The 20,422-nt window shown below is 39.9% G+C and overlaps 1 protein-coding gene across 19 annotated transcripts in view; it reads right to left on the bottom strand.

Moving 5' to 3' along the window:
• CAMK2D (calcium/calmodulin dependent protein kinase II delta) overlaps positions 1-13,607 on the bottom strand; it is a 289,432-nt gene extending 275,825 nt beyond the window's left edge. For all 19 annotated transcript variants that reach the window (XM_030564353.1, XM_030564374.1, XM_030564366.1 and 16 more), the window contains exons 1-2: positions 13,074-13,607; positions 11,594-11,688 (exon numbers count right to left, since the gene is read on the bottom strand). In XM_030564353.1, coding sequence (XP_030420213.1) covers positions 11,594-11,688; positions 13,074-13,141 — 163 coding nt within the window. In that variant the 5' untranslated portion in view covers positions 13,142-13,607. The remainder of the gene's footprint in view (positions 1-11,593; positions 11,689-13,073) is intronic.
• Between the last annotated feature and the right edge of the window lie 6,815 nt (positions 13,608-20,422).

Here is a 20,422-nt window from a genome sequence, read left to right as displayed (position 1 = left end):
AGACTAATTAAAGACACCAAACTCAGAGCGACATCCAGTAAAGAAACATTCCCACAAGAAATCTCCCAAAACACACAATATCTAAGCACTGGTGTGAGGTTTGATGTGCAATACAAATAACTCATAGGCCTTCCTTGCCTAATTAAATCACTAACCCATCTCCTGAAGAGGTTAAAATGTAAAAGTTTAGGCTTGGCAAATCCCATCAGATTGTCAAATATGCATATTATGTAGGTACTTCATTCTGTTCCTGCAGTTATATGAATATGCAATGTGACTGATACCACAGCACCTGCATTCACGTCGCGGAATATTACAAGTAAGCAGTTTCTAATTATAATTAAATTGGGAAAAAAAATTTTGAAAGCATCTAAAACAGACTTCTTGCTACAAATTGTTTGCTTATGAACTCCAGACATTGACAGTTCACATTTCCCATCTTTTAAGCTTTGGTATGGAATAATTTTACAGTATACGCATACTGTGCTTATCAATTACATCAAATGGAATGATTTTGAGAGCTAAATTTCAATCTAGTCTACATCTTGGTCATAGTTAACATTTGTCTGAAAATAAATTTCCAATGCACCCTAACATTTTTGTTTGTGGATCAAAACTAGATAGATAGCACAGTAATACTAGCTGGTAATTTTAACCTGACTTCTCCCTACAGATGTAAAAAGGCAGATAGATGATGGATATGAACATGGAAACAAAAACGAGAAAAAACGTTACAAAAAAGGAAAAGAATTATCAGCTTCCTATCTTGGTAAACAAAGCACTTGGTTTTTAGTCAAACTTCAAGCCAAATTATTGTTGATTTGTCTAGAACTGATCAGCAAAAGTTACAGACTGTGGACCCCATCAACAGCAAGCCTGGGTCCAATTTCAAAGTGACTGCACAAATATTCAGAAATTCATATCAAATGAAAGAAAGATTCCCAGCAGAAGTGTCAGTATAACTTGGTGTAGTGTTATGAAAATAAAATTACACCTCATATGAAGAGAAATTTCCTTTACAGTTGCCATCAAAATATCAATACTGTTGCTTTTCTATTATTTAAAATTATTTTAATGTGATAGATTTTTTTAAATCAAACATGCCTAATACTTTAAGTTACCATCACAGTTCTCTGTGAAATACTTAATATTCATAAAAGGTAATACAAAAAGCTGAAGTTTCATAGGTTGCTTCAGACCACTAGCTAAAGCAAAGGAGATTTCTACCAAATATAAAACAGATGCACTGTTGTATGGACAGATCTCTAATGAGCTGAGCAGGCCTTCACATTCAGACAGCCTTCTATCCCTTTAAAATAAATGACAAGGTAATTTCAAATCCTAATGTTGAGTTGTTTTTCCTAGTCTGATTTTAGTTGTAATTCTAACCACAATCTCTAATTTTTCTTTAAATGAAAAAGAAAATGAGTTTGAAGTTATTTTAATGTTTGCCACTAGCCAAAAATTGGCTGAACAGATGAAATTCTTTTTTTTAAATTGGGACACTAAAGATCACAGCTGTGCAGGCACTAGCTTTTCTGCTCCGGAGACCCAAGTTCTAAGCTAGACTCAGACAACAGGTGGAAAAACAAGCTTTGTCATCTCATTTTTCTTATAAAAAACCACCACTGAACAATTCACCATGTTTGGCAGTTTCCACTCAAGAGAGCCCAAGACTGAAATAATAGAAGCATTACAAGTCAAGGCAAAGCTGCGTGGAGGAAATATGCACAGGTCTTAACTATACTTGGCAGGAGCCAGTGCTTTCAGCCAGTATCACTTTCATGAGCACCAAATTCACTCAAATGTTAAACACGTTGCACTGGAGCTGACAACTCCTTTAGTAACTTCCAATCAAATATAACACGAAATAGCAGAGTTACAAGTCTCATATGAAGAGGAAGACAACGCTACTGAACCTCAAACATAAGAGAATGGACAGGCAGCACTATAATGAGAAAAAAAAAAAAGGTTGAAGAGTGGGTGGGACTACAGTAAAAAAAAACCCAAAACCTTCTCACAAAAGGCAAGATCTGCTCAGGCTGGTATTACATAAATAAAGGCTCTGGTGCACAAAATATTTCCAGTAATGCTCAGATTACAGTGAGAGGAACATATATATATTCACACACACACACACACAAACTAAAACATTTACAAGAATATACAGACTGATTGGATTTATGTAGCTCTCCAATATGAAGCAGATGTTCCATTCAATTTCAAGGCACGATTAATTTAAAATAAACAGTTAAACAAAAGGGCTATCACCTTCAACATGGGGTATGTATTGTATGTTTCCCTCATCCAATAAAGTTAGGAAGAGGTTATGCTTTTCTATAATACTTTACAATCCTCAAATTTTCCTTACAAAGAAACCCACAAATGCTAGGTAACTGCATATGAAGAATGTAGAACCCTGATGAAATAAAACCCAGAGGTACCAGTAAGATCCACTCAGATACCCTATCTACATATCTGAGGGTGCTTTAATAAAGGTAGGTAAATGATTACATTATTTTGCTTATGTTTGCCTGTGCAAATAAAATATTCGGTTTACATTTTTTTAATCTGTCAGCATCACCAGGCTGTCAAAGCAGGTGTTTTTACGTTATAGGAAGAGGTTATATTTTCACCATGCCCTTCAAGTCACAGTGTGTCAGAAAGGCAGCTGATGTGGGAAAGACTTGGACTATTAAGGGTGAAATAAGAGTAGTAAGAATGGCTACTACATGCCAATCACAATTGGGAAAGAGTAATGTACCAATACCTCTTATCTGCATACCTAATACCTCTTATTGCCTCATTAGAGTATTGCTTTCATTTTTCATTTTCTATAAATTAGTTCATTTTAAAACCTAATCAGATAGACAACGAACAAGAATTCACTCTAGCCCTACCAATCTATGTAACATAAGCATCTGCCTAATTTTAAATTAATAGGACAACTCACATGTTAAAGATAGGCAATGTATTTAAGTACTTTACTGTACTGGGGCCTCAAATCACAATAGACATAAAATGCTGTACATTCTTTTGTATACTAAATAACTGAACAAAATAAACATACAATAAAATTGAAAATGTTTAATTTTGTTGTGGTGCCCTTATTTTCACATTTTAAGACAATACATGTATTAAGTACATCATATTCATATGAACATACGTGTAAACACACACAAGTAATACTTTAGATACACAGAACATATTAGAGGGGTTTGCAGCCTTCATATAAAAAATAATAAAAACAAAGAAAAGAGGTTTAAAAAAAGGAACAGGGAAAACACCAAGAGGCTATGGAAGAGCAAGTAACATTGTTGCTTTGATTCCTGGTTTTCAGAATACTATTAAAAGATTACTAACTAACGGCCTCATTCTGAGAATAGTTACTATTGAATATCTCTCTTCATTCCTGCTTGCAGCCCTACTGAAGTCATTGTGTGTGTGTGTGTGTGTGTGTGTGTGTGCGTGCGTGTGTGCGTGCGCGCGCAGTAGTAACTGAACAGGATTGGTCACTTAATGTTTTTCTCTCTTAAAAGTGTTTTGTTGTATTTGAAGATCAGCTTTTGCTTTGAAATTTTATTTGAATTTAAGCAAAATACATTCAGTGAACAAATTGTCTATGAAAACAAAAGACAGGAAAAATATATTTATGTTCCAAAATCAACATGGAGATTTAGAAACTGTACAATATGGGGAATTCAAGATGAAGACCTCAGTGCCTAGCTCTCTTCCCTCTTATGTTGAGTGAATCTGAAATAACTCCAGTTACTTTGGCATAGAACCAGTTAAGTGAGAGATCCATAGTCTACAGGGAGAGGAGGGAAAGAAAGAACAGATCACTTTTGAATAACCCCCTCGGGCTGACTCTTTAGTGGAAGGAACCTACTCATGAGAAGATGGGTCAGAGGCCCAGTTCAAGCCCTAGGAGGTAATGGAATAGAATGAGAAAACAGAGAGATCCCAGACAATGTTCCTTCTCTCTCCAAAAAGTTCTTCAAATTTTGGGGCACATTTAATGATTTCATAAACTGGAATGGAAAAATGAGCACTTCCCCGAGTCTTTATCTACCATATCTTACTTGCACCACTGAATGAGTTCCAAAATATAATTCTATGATATTTTCCCTCATGACCTTACACATTTGGGGTTTAATCCTATATTCACTACAGCCAGAGCAAAGCTGACTTCAATGTTGCAGACCCTTTAGAAGCAATGTTTTCAAAATACCACTACTAAACCACAGTGAAAGTTGTACGTGCCCTGGGGCACCTATATGTTTATCACATTTCCCTGGCCTACAGGAAGAAAGTTAATTCCAATATTATAAAAATTTTCCCTGAAGGGTTAGTTTTTTCAGCTGATGTGCTGATATGTTTTCCATTTCCAAGATATATCTCCTAATAAAAACTAAAATGTCAATGTAACAGCAACAAGCTGTGGCCATACACAGAACAAAAAATATGATTTCATATTTTTTTGTGTCCATCACTGTATAGACTTTAAAAAAAAAAAGAAAAAGATTCTTTCCTGAACACATCAGCACTCACAATGAACAGGAGAAAAATTATTTTCAAAATGAAAGGAAAATTGGCTTCATAGAAATTATATGAAATTTGCTATGGATAATTTATTTACTAGTTGCCATGAACACCTCAGTCAAATTTAGTTTTATATGTTAAAGAAATTACTACCACCCAAAATTAGTGACAGTGAATTCAGGATTTATGAGGCAATCTCAATGACATCTGAAAAGTTCTTAAAATAATTAGTTATTTGGTACAAACTAACAAAAGAGCAGTTAAACAACACAAAAACCTCCAAAACCCAAACAGGGCACTTTTCAGTGAAGCACATGTGAGTGTCTCTTGAAGTTGACCCTGTATACTAAAATCTCTTCAATGATACGGTGAGTACTTGGTGATGGGGCTGTATAAACACACTTTCCAAACTCACAAGCTTTCTGAACTCACTGATATTTTAAACATTTGGAGAAGGGGGAAAAAATAGCACCAATTTACTTGAAGAACTGAATATTTGCAAATGCATATGAAAAAAAACATTTACACTGAATTTGTAAATCACAGCAGACACAGGACTCCTATATTAACTAGTACAATATGAGGCTGTAATTAAACTAAGTCTCAGATAGAAAATAGTGAGTGACTAAGAAAAGGCCAATCAGGTGTAACTGATTATCATTTCCTGTCATCCTAAAGGAAATACTGAAAGGGCAAAACATTTAATACATGAAAGAAAACATGTTACCAATCAACATATAATTAACGTGAGAAACAGACCTTCACAAGAAGTTACTGAAGCAAATGGCTTAGAGCCCAATTCCGTGGTCATTGCACATACAAAACTGACATTTGCTTCACTGAGGGTTACAAGATCAGTCCCTGAGGGGTTTTGTTTGTTTGATTATAGACAACAATATGAATAAGAGCACCATCCAATTATGCTAAAATTACAAAGATAGAAGTCTAAATTTTATTAATTCTTGTGCTTCAGGGTTACGCTGATCACTGGCTGGGGTCAGAACGAAATTTTCCCTATGGTATATAGTACTGCACTGTTGGGTGCATTATTGCAGTTTTCTGGATTCCTGCAAAGCGTACAGCATTGATAGAGACAAGATATGTGACTAAATGGACTGCAAGTCTGTAGTGGCATGGTAATTTTTCTCTTTGCCATAAAAAACTATGTTGAAAAATACCACCTTATATGGTTCACATTTCCATTTATCTCCCTACAGCACTTTAAACAACTTTATGGTTTGTGAAATGTTCCACATGGATAGATTTATAGATGAAAATACTCAAGCCACACAGGAAAATTCATCACAGTCTCCCGACAAAATATTGTTCCAAAAGAGTGAGAGTGCCTCTTCAGCCTCCATGCCCATCACATGTAGTTGTAAAAATCTGCAATTGGTGTGGTTACCTGTGGCACTTCCTTGCACATGGGGACCCTTCAGTGGGTAAATTGCAGCAAATATCAGTGAAGCACTTCTCTCTTTCATAAAATAGAAAGATACTGAGAGGAGTGAAGAGGGGGCCAACTGAGAAGACAATAAGTAACCAGCAGAAACCTTCAAGGATGTGATCCAAAGCCCTATGAAACTAATTGCAAGTCTCTCACTGATGTCAATAGACTTTGGATCTGGTGACGGGTATGGAAAGAATGGAACTGATAACTCTTACAGGTTCCTGTATCTGCCCTACAAATATGTATGCTTGCCACAGATTGTTGCTCATCTTTCTGCTGCAATGACCAAAGGGTGGGGTATTTTTTGGCAATATGGACAAAGGCACACTAGGAACTGGACAGTATCACTGAGTGATCATCAGAAGGCAAGTACATTTGGTCACTACAAATCTGGTGCAAGTTCAGATGAGTGAAATGACTGCATACAATGAACAATCCGCTGAGCACATCTTTTTCTGTTCCTTTTCAATCCAATTAGAGAGAGTATGTCAAAAGTACAACGGTTGCCAAAATCTTTCGTATTTTCTTATTGTCTGTGAAACCCTCACATTGAAATTGGAGATTAAGACCCCAATCCTGCAACGGGATCTGCGTAGGCAGAGGATCTATTCATGTAGAGCTCATGGCAGGGTTAAAGCCACAATTCTTTCCAAAAAAATAAAAGAGGTGCAAAGATAAAAATAAACGCTATTAAGTTTTGTCTTTTTTTTTTAAATAAAAAAAAGTTTGATGCATAATAGGGCAAGACTGAATAAAACAATATTTTAGAATAGCAAACTTTATTCATCCTAACTATATACCTGCAAAGAGGACAGCCTCTGCAAATAAAACCAAGACCTAATAAAAAGTAATAGAATATATATAAGATGAAGCCTACTACAATGCAAAAGCAGCACAGATATACTGTTTTTTGGTACTACTTTTCCATACACTTGCCAACTCTTCCACTTTCTTTCAGGGGTCAACTTTCCTGCAGTATATTCATGTTCCTAGTTTATTTAGAACGTGTTCTTCTGATACAAATGACCAACTGTTAATTTAATTCAGATTCATATTGTTAGAAAATAATCTCTTCATTCTTCATTAAAGTTTAATAACTTAAAAAAAATTACAATTCACATATGTAGCGTGACATTATTTTTAAATGAAAAGTGGAAATTTTGTATGTTCTTACTGAAATATTAGTTAACTAACACAAAAATTGTTCACAAAAGGTGCTTCTAAAATGAAAGGTTATACTTCTATTATTCTTTAAGAACAACAAATCAACCGAGAACCATGGAACTGATGAAATTTCTACCTGTTATCAATATTATAGCAAACCACGCATTTAAAATCAAATTCTTTATTTAAAAAAAAAATACTAACTTTAAACAATAGTACTTTTTCTATTGCTATTTGGATTAGTTTGGTATGTGACCACATTCCAAATATATGTAATTTGTCATAAATTTAAAACATAAACTTAATTTTGAAAATAAGAGCAGTTGAAATGCAACATGTTGTGCAAAAAAGACCCCCAAACAAATGAAAAAGAACATGCAGCACTTTAAACACAAGAGTGTTTTGAAGCTCCTTTGTAAACATTTAATTATGCAGGGAAACTATGAAGAAAGTGTAAATCCACAGATAGCTTTGTATGACCAGATCAATATTTCACATTGGGATGCCTATGAATCTAAGTGTTCAAATATACTCAAAGAAAACATACATGGGAAAGAGCTGTTTGACGAGGCAGCACTAATTGAAACCCATAACTAAGAATATTAATACTGTTTTAAATAAACTTAGTAAAATATAATTTAAGTCTTGATTTTTCCATATCATTTGTTAAAATACCTCTTCTTCAATGTTTCAAGTAAAAGTCTTATGGAACACTATGTGAATTTAGTGAACTACACCAAAGAGAGCCAGTCACCATACACGAAATTCACTTCAGCATGGAGTATGTACAGTAACTCCTCACTTAACATTGTAGTTATGTTCCTGAAAAATGAGACTTTATGCAAAATGATGTTAAGCAAATCCAATTTCCCCATAAGAATTAAAGTAAATAGAGGGAATTAGGTACACAACAATGAATGATTGTGAAGCTTGGTTAAGGTGGTGGAGTAAGAGAGTGGAATATTTCCCAGAGAATGCCTTGCTGCTAAATGATGAACCAGCATTCAGCTAAGCCCTCAAAGGTTACTAGGCTGTTGTTAATGTAACTCACACTCTGCAAGGCAGCATGGACTGAGGCAGGAGGGAGGAAACACGATAGATACAGGGCAGTAGCTGCAAACACTTCCCTGCAAAAACTGAACATGATGATGAGCCCATGCTATCCAGCTGAAGCGCACCACTCCCTCCTCCTGACAGCATATGCATGGCTGCACAGGTGCTTTCCAAAGTGCTGGGGGGTGCGTACATGAGTGAAAGAGAGAGACACGTGCATTGCTCCTTTAAGTATGTTGACACCACTTCAAATACGTTGCCCTTTTAAGCAGATCAGCCAGTTCAGACAGGAAGCAACAGCTTCCAGCCAGCTCCCTCCTTTCTGTCCCTCTCCTCCGCTTTGCGGAGAGGTTGTACAGAATGAGGGGTTGGGGGGGCAAGGAGAGGGACATCCTCATATCAGCACTCCTCTGACCCCCTCCCCCAGCAAGCAGGAAGCTCCCAGGAGCAGCTCCAAGGCAGAGGGCCGGGCAGGAGCAGCACAGCAGTGTCAGGAGGGACAGCTGAACTACTGCTGGGCAGCTGCCGAGCCACATAATTTACAGGGAATTTAGGGGAGCTGATGGGGGAGGCGACTGCTGGATCTCCCTGGTTCTAATCCCCTTCCAGCAGTGGACAAAGCAGGCAGCTGCCAAACGACGTTATAAGGAAGCACTGCACAACTTTAAACAAGCTTGTTCCCTAATAGATCAGCAACAAAACAACATTAACCGGGACATTAAGTGAGGAGTTACTGTACCCTGTGCACTGGGATGAAGTTCACATTTTGAACTGCCCATTAGAATTAAACAATAGCATACTCTGTACGATTTCATACACCAGTGAATTATCGTATGAACCCATGAAAATCAATGGCTCTATCTCACAATGAAGAACATGTCAAGATGTGAAAAGAATTCAATAACGGTGTGATTTCAAATAGTATCTAAACTACAATCTGTAAACCCATTATCAGTTATCCACATTTAAATGATCCCAGTTTGATGCTATGTAACGTATAGCTTCTATATCATAAGAAATATCTGAATACTGAGAAATTGGAAGCATGCTTTTAAATAGACAACAAATGGTTAAGGCCACAAATACATATTTTTCTAACCTGATGCATGCTTGATTATTACTGTTTAATATTCGGAGCTATTTAGCTGACAAAATACCTCAGTACACTGAGTCTATATAGTCATAATATGTATACTGTGTGTATATATCTACACATACACACACAATACAAAACAATTTCTTATGTATATTAATACCCTCACTATATGAACCATATCACTGCAGTAGAAATGAAAGTAAAACTTTCTACTAGCAATTTTTGAAGAGTTCTGTAAAAACTAGCTCTGTGAAAGTTGCCTAATCAATGACCAGACTATTTGTGCAAATTTGTACAGGCAGAGCTGGACAGTTAGCATTCTCTACCCCTACAATATTCACTTAAATCCACTGACAATGTATCATGTAGTCACACGTGTGTATGTAAGGAAAATGACATGCCCGCAATCTATTATTATTCAGATGTAAAGTTTAAATCCACAAAAGTAAAGGAACTCAGAGTTGAATTCTTGTGTACCATGAATGCAGAAATCCAAAATCTGTGCATGATGTTACACTGCATACTGTGCTCTCAATTTCCTTGGTGAAATTCCACTTAAATTAAAAGAATACACCAAAGATGAATTTGGTCCTGTATGTCTTGCAATGTCTAGATAAAATGGTGTAAGAACAAGTACATGCTTCTATTTTACACGTCCTGTGCTACTTTCAGGAGTTTACGGCAGACTCTTTAAAATTTACTTTAATAAATGTTATAGTTTCTTCACTGTCACACACATATTTAAAATCATAATATATGTGTTACATTCAAACCATAATTAATTAACAATCCAGTGTTGATTCCATTACAGTCTCTCGTGCCAAGAGGGACTTACATTTTTAAACATTTATCTGTTTTAAATGTCAATATTTGGGCTATTTTTCTTTTAAATATCCAAACTAACAGACCAACATTATCAACTCACAGAGAAAAAATAATTTAAAATCAAAATGTATTTTTAAGTAAAAAAAAAAAATGTTCTCAAATCACAAACTTCCATTTATTTTCCTCACCCCTCCATTAAAAAAATAAGCAAAATCCTAAAAATGAACAGATTCATTAGAAATATGGTTTCACAAAACTAAAAGCGAAAAAATAAATCTCTCATGTTAAGAGCCTGAAGTCTAAGAGTTAGTGAAAAATAAACATTTACAGCCCTGCTACTGAGCTGAAAATAAGATTATATAACTCAAAATGCTGAATGATCCCCAGCTGTTAGAGAAGCATTAAAAGTTACAGTTATGCCACCATATTATTAGAAGAATTCTTTTATATATTTATTAAATGAATTGATGAAATCAGAGAGCTGCTTATATACAACTCTCCCCTTGTATAAAACATAAACCACGCCACAAAGGCAGTTTTACACACTGACGTTTGTTTACTCATTTTTGTGCTCACCACAGTACCATAAATTCATATGAAAGTAAGAGATAATGTCAACAGAGAATAATCCTTAATCCCCAACATACTCGTACAAGTATGTTAGTGTGGATTCACCAAACATATTCACCCAAATATAAGGCCTATTTTCAGCAGTCCTAACACACAGTAAATGTATAGTTTCTTTAATGTCGTGTAAGCACACAAGCAGTAAAATACAGCTGTAAAATACACACTCAAATATATACCACATTAAAAAAATACAAGTAAAAGGAGAAGAAAATGTGTGCATGATAGAAATAACAGTACAAATGCTTCACTTAAACATCACTACTTGATATACAAATAGTTATTTTATAAAATGTCTACCCTATTACACTACATTTTTCTTTGAAAAATTGTATGTGCAGCAGATCAAATTTTTTTCTAAAGACGTTCACTGTTAAATATGGCTTGATTAATTATGTTCATATTTAAATATAATGGAAGAATATGATTCAATTAAGATTTGACCTATTTTTTCTTAATAAAAATTAGAGCAAGAGAGCATTTTCGCAAAAAATAATAAAAGAAAATGACATTCCAGGCTGTTATTCAAATTCTCTTTCAAAGCTGAAAAGCAGATTTGCATCTTCAAAAAAATGCTCTAGAATTTGTACATCTTTCCTTTTAGCATGGTAGAGCAGTAATCTCATATCTAAGCATTGTCCGTCAGTAAAAGATTACTTAACAACATGGAAAATCTAACCAGTATTTTAGGGAAATGAAAAATATACAGAGAAAAAATTAAATATCTGCTCAGTGTGTAAATGCTTAGATATAATACTATTTTAAGCACAAAAAAAGGGAGGGGGGAGCAATAGAGAGAGAGAGACACTGAAAATACTGGGTTGAAAAATACCCACCTCGAGCAGACAGCTTTTTGGTGTTGATAATTTTGGCAGCATACTCTTGTCCTGTAGGAATTTTCACACATCTTCTCACCACTGAGAATGCCCCCCTGAAAACCAATAACCAGACAAACATCAATACAAGGGCTGTAATACTGGATAGTGGTTCTAATAATTTGAGTGTTTTAACTGGTTTGATTGAAAAGCATAATGTCAATACAGGAGACAGGAAAATGAGCACAAAATGGCAATCATTACTCATTCTATAGACCATAATAGTAAATTGGATTTAAAATACAAGCGAACACAAGTCACATCGTTAAACAGTTTAAATATATGTACACAGTAAATTATAAGCGATGGTATTTACACACCGGAAACATACACATTTTTACAGTTCCCTGACTCAAAAGCCTCAAACGCTCTGGGAGTATCTTACAGGCAGCAAAAAAAGTATGAAAAACGAAACACAATCTGTGTAAAAAATTCACTTCCAGCTCTGTCAACATGGCGATTGTATTTAATTACATTTAAACACTGAGCCCATTTGTGTGACTAGGAAGTAGATCTTAATGAATACAGCGCTACACGCTGACATTCCTACTCCTTGCAGAAAAGGAGCATTTGAATTAGATTGCTGTTTACGACATATTCTCCATGTTTTTAATACCAAATGGTATCCCCACAAGCCTTTTCAAGTTATTTACATAACGAAATGACACAGCAACGAACTCACAAATTAAAAAGAAAATCAAAGAGAAACTGGAGAGTGGGCAATAGTTAATTTCGGGTCTGAACAATACACAGCCATCAAGCTTCTTTGTAAACAATGGATCTATGAACGTTTGGGTGTATTTTCGAGTGTCAAATACACAGCACAGCTTTTCTGATCGTGGTCATGAAAAATACAAAAGCACACCCTGCTCTGGGCAGAGCTTTCTCATCTACATCGGGTTTCTCCTACACCCTGGCTAGAATGGTGGCTATAAATCCTGAAGAGAATGATAGATAGAGTGTGACATTAAGATCGAGAACAACCACCTTTCATAAATAACAAGAGGAGGGAAGGGGAGGGGGCAAGCTACATTCACGCAGGGTCGCCCTTCCTCCCTATTAAAAGTGCTGGATGCAAAATATACTCCATGCCCAGCGGAACTTTCTGCATCAATAAACGTGGCACCTAATTGTATCAAGTATAAAATAGACAAGCACGCAAAGCAGAGAAGCAGCTGTATCTCAAAATTATGAATGTACGTGCATAGAGCTGAATTCTCCCTCCCCCATGACAGCTCCAACTGCGGAGATCAGCAATGCACTACGTCTCCTTTGCAAAGGATCTGAGTCAACAACCAGACGGACCCCCCCCCCCCTTCATTTTACACCCAAACAAAAGCCACCTTTTTGCCCAGCCTTGATGTGTCAAACCCCCTCCCATCCGGGACTCCCTCCCTCGCCCTTTCCCCGCACAGTGTGCAGCGGCCGGCAGGTCTCTTACTTCCCAAGCTCCTCGAAGAGCTGGTACTCGTCGGTGAATCTGGTGCAGGTAGTGGTTGAAGCCATCATGAGTCCAGGCTGCTCCTGCCGGTGCCTCGGAGAAGAGGGGCTGGAAGGAGCGGGGACAGAAAGGAGGCGAGACGGGAGCTAAGACGCGCTTCTTCTCCTCCGGGCGAGTCGCTGTCACCCTCGCCGGCTTCTTCACTTTCTTACCAGATGGTTGGATGGGGCTGGCCGGGAGGGGTGGGGAGCTGCACGCCTCTCCGCCAGCTACCCTGCCGCGCGTCCTTCGCGCAGAGCTTCTCCCCCTCTCCGCCCCGCGGCTCGTGCTTTGTTCAAACGGAAACCTCGCTGGTCAGGGGAAACTGACAGCAAAAGGGAAACCAAAAGCAGCCGGGAGAGCGGGAAGGCGAGCGGCAGCCAAGCCAGCCGTGACTCAGACCGAGACAGCTGGGCGGGCGGCAGGCGGGAGGAGGAGAGGACTGGAACCCAGCCGCAGCAGCCCCGGGCCACTCCGCCTCTGCTCCGCGGCGGGGCTGTGCGCTGGCCCTGACCGCGCGGGGCTGTGGGGGGCTCTGCGGCTCCTCCGGCCGCCGCTACTGACAGCAGCAGCGCAGAGCTGAGGGGGCAGGCCGAGCTGAAGAAGTAGCTGGGGGGGTCTTTCTCCTCCTGCGGCAGCCGCCGCTCCCTTCTCCCTCCCTCTCCCTGTAGCACGGCTCCCTCTAGCGGCGGCCTCACACACACGGGGAAAGTGGGCGCTCGGGTGGCTTTCCACGGAAGACCAGTCTCTGCGGCCGCCTCCTTGCTCAAATGAGCGGCCGGCCGCGGCACCCCCTCCCTTCCCACTTTTCTTTTGGGGGGGCGGGGGAGGGCAGAGCTCTCACCGTAGGAGCCGGGCACCTTGTGTGCACAAGCAGCGGGGAGAGGGATGCATTTCTCACTGGAATAGCAACGGCCCCCTCTCCTTCCCAGCGGCTGAATGTGAGCCGAACCCAAACGAGCGAGAAGGGGAGGGGGCAGCTGTGCTTTGTGTGCCAGGACTGGAGTAAAACCTGCTGCAAGCTTCCCGTCCTTGTGCTGCACGGTTACATGCTACACCGGCTGCTCAGCCTCAGCCAGCCAGCAAAGAGGCACGTGGCTCTATTCAACAGCCGAGAGACGTTGTGCATGACCCCCGCCTACAGCTGCGCACTGCCAGGGCAGGGTTCCCCTACTGCCCAACGCCCGCGCGAGCGACTGCAACGCCCCTTCCCGAGCAGCGAATTCTGCCCCTCCTCCCGCCTATCACTGTATCCGCCCTTCGCTGCGTTCCATTCTGTAGTGTCATAATTGACACACTCTCTGCGTGCACTCCAAGCAGCCTCCTTAAGGCTACGGGCAGCCAAGCGAGGCGGGCAGCTTCTCGCGAGACTTCTCTTCTGGGTGGGGCGGGGCAGGAGCGAGTGAGCGAGCAGCTGCTCCGTAGTGCCAGGGCGGGGGGGACGCTGGACGTGCGGGTTTAGAGGTGCGCAGAGGGAAAGCTCGTTGGTGTGTACAGGCTTCGCTTTATGCATCCGTATGGGCAGAGTGTCTACGTGCAGGGAGACCGGGTACCCATGCAGGGAGAGTTCTGTGCGCATAGACACAAAGTACCTTTCCCCACTGCTGTAACCTACAAAATCACCTGGACGCTTCGGTCATGGCTACACTCACACTTTACAGCGCTGCAACTTTCGCGCTCAGGGGTGTGAAAAAACACCCCCCTGAGCGCTGCAAGATACAGCGCTGTAAAGCAGGGCAATTCTTTCTGTGTCTTACCGAGACTGGGGTTCCTTTAATCAGATGCAGATTTTCTTTATCTTGTCTCAAACTTTACAGTATTTCTATTAATTAGTTCATTCACTGATATGTTCCCATCCCAGAGACAATTATGTCTCATTGCTGGGATCCCTGTAAACACAAGGCTTGTCTAGGGGTCGGCAACCTTTCAGAAGTGGTGTGCCGAGTCTTCATTTATTCACTTTAATTTAAGGTTTCGCATGCCAGTAATACATTTTAATGTTTTTAGAAGGTCTCTTTCTATAAGTCTATAATATATAACTAAACTATTGTTGTATGCAAAGTAAATAAGGTTTTTAAAATGTTTAAGAAGCTTCATTTAAAATTAAATTAAAATGCAGAGCCCCTCGGACCAGTGGCCAGGACCCAGGCAGTGTGAGAGCCACTGAAAATCAGCTCGCGTGCCGCCTTCGGCACTTGTGCCATAGGTTGCCTACCCCTGGGCTTGTCTGTACAGAATAGTAGTGCACAACAGTAAGTTTTAGCCTACAAGCCTGATCTTGACTATTCATCACAGGAGAGAGTTAAGAATGTAATAACTTTTGTCTACAGTGAGGCAAAGAATACATAACTCTCTTTAAAGGTAAGTTTCCACTGGATGAAATGCAGGTGAAGCATGGCACCTCCCAGGCTCAATATGTGCATAACAGAAAGAAAGAGGGTGTGGCCTTTGTAAACAAAGTCATGACCAGGTACAAAACATTTACACCATATGTTCTACCCCAACATTGCGTATTCAGCAAAGAGCGTAAACAACTGGAGGATGCATAAACACAGGCAACAGCACTCACCACAGAGGGAGGAAAGAAATTACAGGCATATGGGGAGGACATATTGCAAATAAAAAAAAGCAGCCAACTTGTTAGCATACCTTCCAATAACCTCTAGCTGTAAAATAGGATGCAAGTTGTGCATAAATGTACATACATTTCCATAAATATTGCACAATAAGCCATTTTAAAACCCCAATGCATCTTGATAACTGCATGCACTTCAGGGATGTGTTTGGTAGGCATTATGTATATATATTCAAAAAATGAACATATTTCCATGTTACGTTACCAATACTGTTCTTATCTCATTTTCATGGTGATATGTCCCAATAACAAGTATTTGGGGGAAGCACCTATTAGTATACTCGTGGGGGAATTCTGCACCAAAAGGTTAAAAATTCTGTGTATAATATTTTTAAATGAAGCAAAATTCTGCATATTTTATTTGTCAAAATAACAATATAATCATGCCAGTTTCAATTATTTTGGTAATTTATTTCAAAATATCTGTCAGCAAGTATGTCTAACAATAAGACAAGAAAAAAAATCCAGGATATGTTTTTTGACAAACAGGTTCCTTACTAGGCATATTAATACAGAACTTTGAGTAATAATTGATTTAAACTACAATATAGAAGTGTATTTCCTACACCCCTCAGAAGCAGTGCAAAGGCTGGGGCAAGTTAGGGTTAACGGAGGAGCTGAGGGAGAGGGAAGTAATTGCTGGGAAGGAGCTTGGGAGTGAACCTGGAGAAGTGTTGGGTGTAGGTGGGAGAATGGTTAGGGCAGTGGTCCCCAACGCGGTGCCCACAGGCACCATGGCGAATGCCTCCTGTCTAGTGCTCAGCTGGGGAAAGAAGCTGCGACCCTGCAGTTGCTGGGGACAGAGAACTCCAGGGCTGTAGGCGCTGGTGCTTTCTGTCCCCGGCAGGCGCGGGGCTGCAGCTTCTCTCTAGCTTCAAGAAGAGAAGCCGCAGCCCCATGCCTGCCAGGCACAGAGAACTCTGGGGCTGCAGGCACCGGTGTTCTCTGTCCCCAGCAGGCGTAGGATCCACCTAGTGCCCATCAGGTGAGAGATGCCAGGGTCCGTCCCCCCCCACTGGGGACAGCAGCTTCTCTCAGGCTTCTCACTGCACTGCCCAGAACTGCTGCCAAAAAACAAGCAAACCCACACACATTCCACCTCTGCAGAATGGAGCAAATGCTGCCCCGTAGCATGTGCTGACACAGGCACCTGTTTGCTCCACTGGTGCCTGGAGATGGCCCTGTATGTGAGTATTCTTCCTGCACTGATACTGCTGTTTTCTTGTACTTTGCAATTTATTATTTTTTTAACATTTTGCTCCAAAATGAGCGGTTCAAATAAGAGACAATGTACATATTGTTTCAACCCAGAGTGGGAAGAATATTAACTATGATGTTTTTTCGTATTATTTAATGTACAAATACAAAATAAGCCTTGAAAATTTTTTGGCACCCACTACACTCTTCTGAAAATATGAATGTGCTACTGGCCACAGAAAGGTTGGGGACCACTGGGTTAGGGAGTTGAAGAGATTTCCTCATGCAGAACCTGACTGACTTCTAGCTTTGCCCATTTAGCAGACATAACTGCCCCTGTCTCTATGTGTCCCTGCACCCCACTCAGCCACTCCCACTTCCCTCATCCCCATGTGGCCCTGCACCTCCACTCCCATTCAGCCCTTGGCTCAATGTCACTCCACTAACTCCTGTGCCCCTGCCTCAGTCTATCCTCTGCACTAGCCCTTCTGAATCCCAGTCTGTGAGACCCCCCCCCAGCAGCCCCATGTGCCCCACTCTGTCCATCCCCCCATATCCTGTGCCTCTTTACCTGGTCCTGTGGGCAAGGTGCTGTCAGGAAGGCAGCATCTACCCCACTTCCTCTCTGTTGCTTATTGCTCCAGCCCACGAGTCATCTGTCCTCTCTTCTGGTGCCACATCAGGCCTGGTGGGTGAAAGATGTAATTGCAGCTTCCCTTGGCCTCCTCATCAGAATCAATTATTCCAGGGCGGAGGGGGGATCAGCAAGGGACATTAATTCTACACTTGTGCAATGACACAGAATTTTCCCAAGAGTAATTAGTAGTAATAAGTGCTTGTCACTTAATTAACACAAAATGTCAAAAGGAAATTAAGAAAGTCAAGTAATTTTCATCAGCTCTATATTGGTGTTATGGTTATGACATCATGTAACTGCACACTGGAAGGATCCAAAAAAAATCATTCCTCTCACCCTTTTCCTCCCTCATGGAACAATCTGAATAAAATCCAAAATAGGTCCAAGGAGTTTTCATAGGAAATATTAAATTGGAATTGGCAAAACCTGAGAAAATTGGGCATTTGAAAAAGGGAAATATTTGCTTACACGTCTTTATAGTGAGAAAAGCTTAGGAATCTGGATTCAGAATATTTACATTATGAAAGAAGTCAGAGACAACTCTGAAAAATCTTAGAGGCTGAGATATTTCTTAAAACACACCATTCACTCTGGATGAAATTCATCCCTCTGCAGATGGTTGGGAGGAGCGTAATTCCTAGCTGACATTTAAGTCCCACATAAGCCCTCAAAATCAGATTTGAGTCAAAACAGCAAAAAAGGCAACCAAGGATCTGGCCCACTAAATTCACTTTTGAAAAAAATGACTAATTGTTCAGGATGCTACTAAGGCTACAGAAACAGATCTTTAATTTGTGGGTCTTATATTGGATGAAGAAAGATATAAATAGAGAACAAAAAAGCTTTTAAAAAAAACCCTGAAACAGAAAAATTCAAGAGAGGATTGTATGTAGATAAAATATATGAAAAACCGGATAGCTAGTTCCTCTAAAGAGTCTGTAATTTAACAAAATCTTGCAATTCAATGGAAAGAATCTAACTGTAAACTGTGATAAGGCATTTACTGTGGAAAAGGAAGTGGCATTTATTTTAAAGGTTTTACTATTCAGTGATCTCTTTAGCTATATAGTTTTATTTTTAGATAGTCAGAGTGAGGTTCTCCTTTTATTTATGATACTTGCAAACACAGGCTTTCAATTTGCCAGTGATGTGAAAGAGTTACTGAGCTTTTAAAAGACTTTGTGTAGACTTCTCATTATGAACACTGCTAGGAATTATGAACACTGCTAGGAATAATACATATATATATATATTGGTCATGAACAAATTCAGCAGCCAATTTATAACAAAGGTCTAGACACAAAATGGCCTGGAAAATGGAGCAGTTTTATTTGGTGTTAGATATATATTTATTTTTATGACCAGATGGTCTTGATCTGCAATACATCTCCAAGGCCTCATGTTCTCTTGTGGCAAAATCCCCAAGCACCCTAGGGCAGCAGACAGGAAATTCTGAAGGAGCTTGAGGTGTGTTATTATAGACTCATAGACTTTAGGGTCAGAAGGGACCAATATGATCATCTAGTTTGACCTCCTGCTCAAAGCTGGCCGCATAATCCTACCCATCCACTTCTATAACAAACCCCTAACCTATGTCCGAGTTATTGAAGTCTTCAAATTGTGGTTTGAAGACCTCAAGCTGCAGAGAATCCACCAGCAAGTGACCCATGCCCCACGCTGCAAAGGAAGGCGAAAAACCTCCAGGGCCTCTGCCAATCTGCCCTGGAGGAAAATTCCTTTCCGACCCCAAATATGGCGATCAGCTAAACCCTGAGCATGTGGGCAAGACTCACCAGCCAGCACTCAGGAAAGAATTATCTGCAGTAACTCAGATCCCATCCCATCCAACATCCCATCACAGACCACTGGGCATACTTATCTGCTGATAATCAAAGATCAATTGCCAAAATTAAGCTATCCCATCATACCATCCCTTCCATAAACTTATCAAGCTTAGTCTTAAAGCCAGATATGTCTTTTGCCCCCACTACTCCCCTTGGAAGGCTGTTCCAGAACTTCACTCCTCTAATGGTTAGAAACCTTCATCTAATTTCAAGTCTAAACTTCCTAGTGTCCAGTTTATACCCATTTGTTCTTGTGTCTACATTGGTATTAAGCTTAAATAATTCCTCTCCCTCCCTAATATTAATCCCTCTGATATATTTATAAAGAGCAAGCATATCCCTGCTCAGCCTTCTTTTGGCTGGGCTAAACAAGCCAAGCTCTTTGAGTCTCCTTTCATAAGGCAGGTTTTCCATTCCTCGGATCATCCTAGTAGCCCGTCTCTGAACCTGTTCTAGTTTGAATTCATGCTTCTTAAACATGGGAGACCAGAACTGCACACAGTATTCCAGATGAGGTCTCACCAGTGCCTTGTATAATGGTACTAACACCTCCTTATCTTTGCTGTAAATACCTCGCCTGATGCATCCTAAAACTGCATTAGCTTTTGTAACGGCCCTATCACATTGGCGGCTCATAGTCATCCTGTGATCAATCAATACTCCAAGGTCCTTCTCCTCCTCTGTTGCTTCCAACTGATGTGTCCCCAATTCATAACTAAAATTCTTATTATTAATCCCTAAGTGCATGACCTTGCACTTTTCACTATTAAATTTCATCCTATTACTATTACACCAGTTTACAAGGTCATCCAGATCTTCCTGTATGATATCCCGGTCCTCCTCTGTGTTAGCAATACCCCCCAGCTTTGTTTCATCTGCAAACTTTATTAGCACATTCCCGCTTTTTGTGCCAAGGTCAGTAATAAAAAGGTTAAATAAGATTGGTCCCAAAACTGATCCTTGAGGAACTCCACTAGTAACCTCCTTCCAGCCTGAC

The sequence above is a fragment of the Gopherus evgoodei genome, chromosome 5 (assembly GCF_007399415.2).
Source record: "Gopherus evgoodei ecotype Sinaloan lineage chromosome 5, rGopEvg1_v1.p, whole genome shotgun sequence".
Taxonomy (NCBI): domain Eukaryota; kingdom Metazoa; phylum Chordata; order Testudines; family Testudinidae; genus Gopherus; species Gopherus evgoodei.
Note: the sequence above shows the minus strand (reverse complement) of the source record. Positions and strands in the feature narration are given on the sequence as shown.